The sequence below is a fragment of the Nicotiana tabacum genome, chromosome 14 (genome assembly GCF_000715075.1).
Source record: "Nicotiana tabacum cultivar K326 chromosome 14, ASM71507v2, whole genome shotgun sequence".
Classification (NCBI taxonomy): domain Eukaryota; kingdom Viridiplantae; phylum Streptophyta; class Magnoliopsida; order Solanales; family Solanaceae; genus Nicotiana; species Nicotiana tabacum.
In genome coordinates, this window is record NC_134093.1 from 23609188 (window position 1) to 23620195 (window position 11008).

Consider the following 11008-nt stretch of genomic DNA (forward strand, 5'->3'; position numbering starts at 1 on the left):
ACCGAAAAATGACATGGTAATTCTATGCCCAATAAGAATCGGGAATAGCTGAAATAGGTTCATGTTATGCTTTTAAATCTGGGGTAGAGGGGTTGTTTCCGATAGACCATCGGCTTCCTCCCTCCAAGAACTCTCTATCTTGCTCCTGGGATGACTCGAACTCAAAACCTCTTGGTTGGAAGTGGAGGGCTCACCTAGAGCAATCCACTCATGACAAGTATGAACTACCTTCAGAATGTTAAACTATCAAACCATAGTCAAACTTGTTAACTTACAACATATTTTACACCCATTTTGCCACTACATCAAAAGTTTCACTTATCTCAAGGTTCAACAATTATATGTATACCAGTAAAAAAATTTGATCAATATACGTAATTTGATTTTTCAACTGAGGTGATTTAGTTGAACCCCTTACACCAGCGTAGGTCCGCCGCAAGCAACTGCAACATTTTGAGGTAAAACATTGTATGAATTATTTGTGCTCTTCAATTGTAATAATGGACATATAAATTTGTCATAATTGAAGTGAGTCTCGGAGCAACGGTAAAGTTATCCACGTGTAACCTATAGGTCGCAAGTTCAAGTCGTAAAAGCAGCCACTAATACTTGCATTAGGATAGGTTGTTTGCATCACACCCCTTAGGGTACGACCTTTCACTGAATCCTGTGTGAACATCGGATGCCTTGTGCACCAACCTACCTTTTTTATTTATAAATTTATCGTAATTAAGAAAAAAACATAATGGTTGTCAGGGGTATCAATGGATATTCAAAAACTGACTGAACCGCACTGTACTGAATCAATTTTTAGACTTTTAAAACAAAATCATATGTTGTTAAATAAAATTTTAATTGTACTGATAATTAGGGTAGGTTTTTAATTTTATGAAAATAAACCGAAAAAATACCAAACCGTACCAAATAAATTTATATGTAAAAGATATATTTATATATTAAATTAAAAAATAATAAAGCATTATTTTTTTTGTTGGGACTTGGAATATGAAAACGGTTACAAGCCAACACGAAATTAAACCCAAAATTCTAATTCCCAAACCTATTATGCTACTCCTATTAAAACTAAATTATTTCCAGTATATTCACTAGCAAGACATAAGGTACTCTAGCGACTATGAGTAGAAAACTATAATATATTGTATATGTTTTCTTTCGTATGATTTAGATTTATCCTTTTGATTATTTAATCTTCTATAAACTTTATCCTTTAGTCCCAGATTGGTTAATATTTTTCTACTCGTGTGAAACATATTTTCTTTGTATTTGCTTAGTTTCTTTTACACTAATGTAGAATAGTTGATGGATCTATACATGGCTATCTTTCATGTTTGTTAAGTCATATAAAAGTAAGTATGTTATTACATTCTACTTTTACTAGTGACTTTTATATGATATTTAAAAAAATATCGAAAATTAATCGAACCGTACCGATACCGAAGAGAAACCAACATGAGTGAGACAGTTTCAAAAAATTAATTTTGGTTATACATAATATAATAACCGAAATTAATATGGTACAAATTTTATGAAATAACCGGCTGAACCGAATTACTGACACTTCTAATGGTTGCAATGGTAATATGGTAAAAACTTACCCGCACCGGATATTTACACCAAGCCAATAAATGAATGACACTTGTCACCTTATTTAACTATATCTAATGGTCTTTAATCATAGTTAACTCCCATTTATTTTTGCACGTAATCTTAAATAATAATATCAAAATAATACTACTTACTTAATATTCTAGCTATTTCCGTTAAGATCTTAACGATACGTTAAATAAATCGAAAAGAATGAACAGTGCCGTTAGAAAGGAAATGAAGTATCAAACAGTAGGGCACCCAAATATCCTCCATTTCTTCATACATTAAAGAAAACATGTTTTATTGAGGTGAGAACATTGCTATTGCATTAATCAAATAATTTTTCTGAATGTATTATAATAATCATAATCTTTATTGGTTATTCCAAATTGCTCTAGTGTTAATGAAAAATTAAATGTACAAATACACAAGATGCAAAATGCTAGAAAATGATAACGTTGGTTATTCCGATTTGCTACCTATTTAAATTTTTTGTTTATTAAAATTAAAACATTTAATGGACGTAGATTTCCTAATAAACTTTTATTTATCTCTCATGATTAGCTTAACTAGACTTGGTGTAAACACCCGGTACAGGTAAGTTTTGTAATACAATACAAAACATGATTACAAACAAATTAAACTGCCATATTTATGCCTATTTTTGTTGTTATTGCTTTCCATATGTTCCGTTTTTATGGAACTATTACAATTTGGAGAGTAAAAATATCGTAATTATAAACAGTTGTGACTTATAATATTTATTCGTATAATTTTTAAATTTTATTTTTAAAAACGTAAAGAATATATATTTAAATTCGCGGAAAATAATAATAAATAATTTGACATAAACTGTCTTTTCCCCTACATAAACTGTCTAACTGAGAGAGTATTTGTTATTCTCATTCTCATCCTAATTTGACGCTATATGACTCTCTACGGTGTTACATTCTTTTTAACTTTAATCAACTTACTAGTACAAAATAATGATTGAGAAAAAGAAGAAGCTCAATTCAGAGGTGGAACCAAAATTTAAAATTTATGGGTTTGGGGTTCTAGTCCTTATAAGTTATTGAATTCTAAATTAATAATTTGTATATATTTCCGTAATTTTTAAGACAGATATATGGATTGGATCAAAGCGACTGGATTTGGCCGAACCCGTACTCGATGGGCTAGCTCCGCCTCTGCCTCAAATAGTAGTTGAAATTAGTCTAGAAAGAAAATATCAAGTAATATTCAAACTTATTAATTAAATATAAGTTTGCACTGTTGAACTTGTGAATGCTGAGTAAAATAATAGGAGTACTTAATTAGAAATATTTCGAGACATCCCAATAGAGAAAACATTAAAAATTTGGGAGTCAAAGATTTTCTTTGGTATGGGCATTACAAGATTGGGAAATACATTGTACTAAGAATTGAATGTAAATTGAATTTATGAACATTAAAATATATAAGTATGTAGTTTTCCAAACGATACTCGTCGTCACCAAAGCTAAATACGGACCTCCACTTTGTTGTTCTTGTAGGTTCAGCTTTTCTAGGCAGATATATAATTTTGGTTTCAGCAAAATAACTACACATAAACGCACCGCCAAGAATTATGCTAAAATGAATTAGATTCATTCATCCTTAGCTAAAAGGTCTGCGATTTAAGCTTAAAAATAATAATAAAAAATACATTTTCATTTAATGTGCCTTATGCAACGCTAAGTTTTGAGCTTGAAAATAAATAAAAAATATGATAAACGTATTTTTCCTTTTAATGAGTCTTTTGTGACGCTAACTCGAATTAATTAGGACCCAATGCGAATACTAAAATAGGGGTTGAAACTAAAAAAAAAGAGATTATACATAGAGGCGTACATGATTGCTTATCAAACTTAGAAGTGGCAATGATGTACTTCCAAACACTATATGTTAATTTGGCAAGCGAAGAGTTTAAATGTCTAATTAATACATAAATTCGATTGACTTTTGTAAACAAGAAAAAAATATTAAGATCCTACCCTTGACTAACCAATAATTGAGTTGAGGGTCACTAAGTACAAGTGCTTTTCTTCAAGTACTTTAATTTAAATATTGAAAATTGAATGCAGTTATGCAAGGCACGTAATATTGCAATCGATCAAAATCGAATCGAAACCGTTAATCAAACCGAACTGATGATTTATTGATATTGGATATCGGGATAATGGATGGTGAACGGATTAAGATTTAGTTTAGCCGATAAATAACCCGATAATAGTTAATCCGATACCAATTCGCCCATTGTATTATTGGATGGGTAGCGAATTATTACATTTATAATCCGATAACCGATAAATCAAATCGTTAAGTGTAACTATCCGCCCGATAAACACCCCAACCTAACATGACTTTTTTTCAACGCTGCACGTGACACTCACATGCAAAATGGGAGAGTAGTTGCAGGTATCCAACTACTCACGGAGTTTCCAAAACGTGGGTGGGTCCCGGAGGAACATGCAAGTGGACCCCATTTAAAACCATTTTTGAAATTAATTATTAGGGGACAAAATAGAAGGATGCAAACTTGGAATTGGAAAGTACAAGAAATGGAAAAAGAAAAAATTAAGGAGGAAAGTATAGGAGAATCACAACTATTGACAAGAAATTTTTTATTTCTTTTACAAAAGGGCACAATGATCTTCACGTAAAATCTTGCATAAATTATAATTTGATTGTTATAAATGAAATAATTTTCTTCTTAACTAATGTAATATTTGATTGATTATTTGATTAAATATTTCCCCATTTATGTATTATAAGGTTTAATTGCCGGCATGACTAATTTGATACTTATATAAGTACTCTAGTTAGAATATGAAAGAAGAGCATATAATTAATAATGAGTGAATAAAATATTTAAAAATACCTTTAAATTAGGTATTTCTTACATAATATTTTTTTATAATTATTAATGACTAGAATTTCTTAGGATATTAGTTCTTATGTTATTATTCATCAATTAACGACTTATATATTGTTATTCACTACAAAATTAATCTCCTGAATAATTAGCACACGAACTAAGCAACCTCTATATGTTGTAGGTCTATTTTGTAAATGCTACACTACACTCTACACATGTGCCTTAGTCCAAAAAACTTTGTGACCTCAATTTCGATTTCTTAATTAAAAGTCTTTGACCCCCTAATTCAAACTTTTCCGGAAAAAGAAAGAAAAAGGGAAATTATAAATTCTCATATCTTGACAATTTGAGGGATCACAAAAATTCACAAGATTATCGCCGCCACGTGCGGTGTCGGAGAGTCAAAGATTTTGAAAAATATTATTCAAAACAAAATAACACGTGTCATATAATTATTGGCTATATGACGTGTGATATGTAGCCTATGGGAACAACGACACATTGGTGTAGTCGCCCGGCCCGTTACGTAAGCGGCCCGCATCCTATTAAAAGACGTAAGTATTCTTGTACTTGGTTTTATTTCCAGTCATATCCTAACCATGTGAAGATTCTAACAACGAACAAGATAGGTAATGTTCATTTTCATGCAAACGTTCAGTGTACTTTAACTTGTCGTCTAGTAGTCATTTGGATTATTCAAATTAATTTTATCTAAAAAATAACACGAGTAGTTAATCTGTCATTATTATTTATAATTTAAATAAAAGAAAATAACGTTATGATGATCTTTTAATTTGCTTCTTCTTTGTAAATCGCATGTACTATCTCTTTATTCTGTAAAAAATGTCATATAACTAAAATCACATATGCAATGGTCAATAATACAAAATCTCCCAGACCATGATTATTAAGTAGTTAACTATAAGAACTTTAAGTACAAAAATGAAGAATAAAAAACTAACTAATTTCATTAAAATGAGATTTAAAGTAGTAAGGTAATGTATAAAGTAGAATAACTTAAAAGATTAACTAAATACGTAAATGAATTTCTTTGTTGGGAATAAAATGGAATGAATGCAATTTTATTTTATTTTCCTTAAGATGAAAGTCATTGATTTCATTTCCGAATTCTAAACACCTTTTCAAAAGTTTGCCTTTTCATTTTTTTTTAATGTTTTGAATTCAATGTACATATATAATTCGCTTTTCGGATTGTTTCATCAATACAAATTCATGCCAAGAAAGATATACATTTCTCTCGAGAGCTAAATTTCACCAGCATTTATGAATAATAGATATATGAGAATGTTAAAATTTGCCAAAAGATTTTATTCCTTAACCGTGTTATTTTTGACATATTTATATGAATCCATTTCTTGTCCACGAGCAGAGGCGCATCCAAGTTAAAGGATATGCGTTCACGTGAACTCATACTGCTCTCCCTAAACCATATATAACAATATTATATTTTTTTAAAATTATTTAAAAATATGCGGGTCATGAAGCCATGTTCAAAGACTATTATGGTACAACTATTATGGGTGCACCTCTACAAATGAAATTGGCAGTTCAAATCTCACTCTGAACGGTCTTATTTCGGCAAGGAGTATAAATATATATGTGAAAATTACTAAAATTTCATTCAAAAAGAATATAATTTTAAAAGTGTAGTGGGTCATGGTAAGAGACTAAAGTTAAATCAGTCAAATATAAATTTTAGATCCAGCTCTTTACAAAAGTACACCTATCCTCTTTGAAATCCTAGATCCGCAACTGTTCATGAGTCATGTATTCTTTTCAATTATATAAATATTCAAGCTTTGAATATCAAAAGATCATAAAGAACGTAAATTTTCTGATAGTGGAAGTATCTAATATGCAATTTTGATAGTATATATGTTTATAAATGCCAACATTCTTATCTAAATTGGCCAGCATTCTAGGAAAAACAAAAAGAAGTTGTGCCCAAGCATTTTCAATTTTGGAATCATATAAATAATTATTAAAAAAAAACTAACATTGTACTTCAGATTGCTTTCAATGATCACCCAATTGATCTATCCTCATTTAATATATTAAGGGATATTTTTTGGAATCGCAAAAATGTCATAAATTTACTTTTATTTAGCATAAATTTAGCAACAAAAACACTATACATAAAAATCAATCATAACTATTCGAACATTATCAACATTTAAAATACAAAAAAAAATGAATAACTTCATACCTAAGGAGGCATATTTTGTTCTAAATTATAAACAATAACCATAAGAATAATAAGTGACAAAACTTTAATTTAAAAACGTATGAAAAAAATTATTCTGGTCAAATAGTTTGAGTGAACATAACGGCAAAGTCACTGTTTCTCCTATCATTTGACATAAATGTGCATATAGTACCAAATTACAATAAATTCAGACTCTAAAAAAGATTAGATTTACTTCAACATTCAAATTAAACAATAAGATTAACTTCACAGTTACATGCAAAACAAAAAATCAGTTATCAAATAACTCCAAGGTCACATAAATATTCTTTTCCAACTTTTAGCTCCATATAACAATAATAACAACATAAGAAAACTTCTTTGAAATGGCCATCCAATTAGCATATCCTAATTAAAAAACAAAAATTAAGGGAAAACTAATTTTACTTTCTTTATTTGTGTGGTTACGAAGTAGTTTGTTTTCCAAAGAAATTGAATATAATGGGCAAAAATCTAGAGTAGAAGATCATTTCTTGCAAAGGGAAAGGAAAATTAGAAAAAACTAAATAAAAAGCCAAAAATAAAAGGAGTAAATGATACTCAATGGTATTTACACTCTTTGACCTATTTTATGTGACGATGTTCTGTTGGTACAAAATTAAAGAAAAAAAATTTAAACTTGTGATCATCTTATTAAGAATAAAATGATAATATAACGTTACATTATTTCTAATAAAAGTTATAATTATGATTGAAAAAGACTAAAATCTCAGAGTAGCACATAAAATGATATAAGGAGAGTAATATTTTTCAAATGTGTTATTTTTTTCCTCACTTTGCATGTACATTTAAGACATATATTTATGATTAACAATATATAATTTAATAAGACCTCTAGCAATTTTTTTGAAAGTTTTTTTTTTTTTTTTTTTGTGTATAAGTTACTCTATGGTTACAAGTTCAATTTATCACCAATAAAGATTGTGGTAGAGTGATAAGTATTCCTTCATCCGTAATCAGATGTTTCGAGTTTGAGCCTTGAGTATGAAGTCGATTTTGTTAGGGAGTGTTTTACCTTCAATGTGAAACTTTCAATAAAAATCGAAATTTAATCGAGTTTTAATGCAGATATCGGACACAACATAAAAAATAAAAATAAATTCAATTTATCACCTGCCAGTCTCTCACATTCCGAAACAAAAAAACGTGACATCCTCTAATTAGTAATTACCATTCGAAAAGAAAAACCTAAATTGTGGGTGTTTGGACATAAGAATTGTAAAATATCGGAAAAAGTGAATTTTGTTTTCAAGTGGAAATGATATATGAAAATTAGAGTTGTATTTTTAAATTTTTGTGAGTGATTTAAAGTAAAAAATTTTAAAAAATAAATTTTTAAAGTTTTTTAAAAATTTTCGAAATTAAACTTCAAGTGAAAATTGAAAATGTCACGCCAGAAACTTATTTCGAAAAAAAATGCAATTTTATTTTGAAAAAAGTAAAAAATTTCTTATTGCCAAACGGACCCTTTGATTTTTTATTTATTTGTTTAAACCTCAAAACTCTGTTGATAATAATAAATTCCCCGTAAAAAGAGAACATATCTCTGTCTCTCTCTTTAATCTTTCGCCACCCACCCACTTACTATTTCCTTTTTCTCTCTCAAAAACAAAACAAAACCAAACCAAACCTATAACCACAAACCCTTGTTTCACTTTCTCTTCTCTGTTTATTTTCCTGGAAAATGAAAATGGAGGCTTTGGACCCAAGTGCTGCTGCATGTTTTATGGTGGATGTAGATGATGACCTTCTCAACTTCTCTTTGGAAGATGAAACAGTTTTACAAGATGATGATGAAAAAACAACAAATTCCATTACCAAATACAAACACCCTTTCTCTTCTTCTTCTTCTTCTTTTTCCTCAAACCCTGTTCTTAGCCTTCTTCCCTCCCAACAACACCCTGTAAGTCTTAATACAAATTTCATTTCACTGTTTTTTTTTCCTTTTCTCTTCTCTTTTGGCCTTGAAAAGGGCTCTGGGTTCCGAGTTTTGGCTTGACTCGGTGTAACCCGGGGGTGTTCTTTGGCCAGAAACGTTGTGACTCGTTTTTTGGTGAGTCGACTCGGACGAGTTGACATATGCATTTGCTGTGTGTTACGTGTTTAAAACCTATTGGCTCGACTAATTCGAATACGTATTGGGTAAGTCCATTAAATTATTCTTAGGATTCGAACACGAGACTTTTAATTAAAGGTGAAATAATTTCGATTGTATCACCACCCTTTTATTGCATGGCTGTGTTTTAAGGGAGGCGACTGAGTCAAAACTGGTGGCTCGTCATTTGCCATTGAGTGGCATTTTGGTAAATAATAGTGGAAAAGGTGGGCAGTTTTAGAACCGGTTGTGGTGGAAACAAGAAAGTGGATTGACTGGCTCAAAGTAGGGAGGCGTTAGGAAAAATAAATTTTTGGACCATTTTGCCCTTGAAACCCTAACGCTACCAAAAAGAGTGCATGACATGGGGCTGGTGTTTGAGTAAAACAATTCCTTTGAATTTTAGATGTTGTTATTAAAATTTGGCATTTTTTTTGTGCTGAAAAAAAATATGAAAAGTTGTGTTTTTTTGGAAACTAAAATATGGGGGATATTTTAGGAATTTTGGAATATTTTCACAACATGTCTTTATGATTGGGCATTGGTTGTCACGATGTCTGAGCTGTTCAAATAAATGCACCATATCCGTTTCAACTTGTATTTCACAATCTTGAAAAGACACTTTTGTCCCTATCATCAATATTTATTTACCACAAATTTGTCCAAATTGCAAATTGTCCCACTTGAGAATTTTGACTTTTATTTTCTTTCTCTTGTATTGTTTACAATGTCTAAGCCTAGAAAACGACTAGATTCTCTCCTGGATATCTTTTCTTCCTTTTGATATAATGAAAACACTAAATTTTATCTTTTTTTAAACAAAATCTTAAAAGTTGAACATGAAAAAAAAATATATGAGTTAGAATAACTTTTTAAGCCTTAATGGAAATTCCTGTTACTTGTGCTAGTGGGAGGTAGCAGGTACCCAGTGAAATAGTCTGAGCTACGCACAAGCTAGCTCGAACACCATTGTTATCAAAAATAAAAACAAAAGCAAGAATAATTTTGGTAATTTGTTGGTTGCTGGCTCACTCAAGATTATTAACATGTTGCATTTTGCAGGAATGTGTTGAGGAAGAATTGGAATGGCTGTCAAACAAAGATGCATTTCCAGCAGTGGAGTTTGGCATACTTGCCGATAACCCAAGTATTGTATTTGATCACCATAGCCCGGTTTCAGTGCTGGAGAATAGTAGCAGCACCTGCAACAGCAGTGGCAATGGCAGCGCTAATGCAAACGCGTATATGAGCTGCTGTGCCAGCTTAAAAGTCCCAGTTAATTACCCCGTTCGTGCACGGAGCAAGAGAAGGCGTAGACGACGAAGAGGCAGCTTTGCTGACTTGCCAAGCGAGCATTGTATGTTGGTGAACAAACCGAGTTTCAAGATCGTTAAGCAACGTGAACCATTGCTTTCGTTACCGATGAATTCAGCTAAAAGTGCTTGTATCGGGAGGAGGTGCCAACACTGTGGAGCTGATAAGACCCCACAATGGCGGGCAGGTCCCCTGGGGCCGAAAACACTGTGTAATGCTTGTGGGGTCCGCTATAAGTCAGGCAGGTTGTTGCCAGAGTATCGCCCGGCAAACAGCCCTACTTTCTCGCCGACTGTGCATTCCAATTCTCACCGGAAGGTTTTGGAGATGAGAAAGCAGAAGATAGGAGTGGGAGGAATGATGATTCATGAAGCTTGTGGATATAGTGTAGGATAGGATTGAGTCGTCGTCTACAGCATCTTTTTGGCCATTTTTCTTCTTTTACCATAGTTAGCATAGACTCTAGGTTTGTTTGTAATGGTCTAGATTGTTAGTGAACCAATATTTGTTTTGGTTTTCCATCAAAATCCACTAGGAATTTTGAACTTAGTGTGTTTGATTATGCTTTTAGACAGAATCCAGAAAGAAGAGTTCTTGACAAAGATGTCAGTTTTTTAATTCTACCTACTTACCTTTTCATTTGCATGGATTGGAAATGATACATTTTTGGTTTGTGACTGATCAAAAAGAAAAAAAGGAAAGAACAAAGAGTGTTGTTTGTGGTAGTTGGTCGAAAACTATTTTGCTACCACTGCTAACTAAGCAGTTTAACAGTTGCAGAAGCTGCAGAGATGGAAGTTTTGAAGGTCTAAGTGTTCCAATTATTTGA

At 31.4% G+C, this 11008-nt stretch overlaps 1 protein-coding gene across 2 annotated transcripts; it reads left to right on the top strand.

Annotated features, from left to right (window-relative positions):
• Window positions 1-8310: 8310 nt before the first annotated feature.
• On the top strand, window positions 8311-10802 carry LOC107769453 (GATA transcription factor 1-like). Of its 2 annotated transcripts, none has more exons than XM_016588669.2 (2): window positions 8311-8673; window positions 9928-10802. In XM_016588669.2, the coding sequence occupies exons 1-2, from the start codon at window positions 8455-8457 to the stop codon at window positions 10573-10575; spliced, it is 867 nt and encodes a 288-aa protein (XP_016444155.1). In that variant the 5' UTR covers window positions 8311-8454; the 3' UTR covers window positions 10576-10802. The 2 variants fall into 2 exon arrangements, with proteins under 2 accessions (XP_016444155.1, XP_016444156.1); XM_016588670.2 differs by having other exon boundaries at window positions 8436-8912.
• The last annotated feature ends 206 nt before the right edge of the window (window positions 10803-11008 follow it).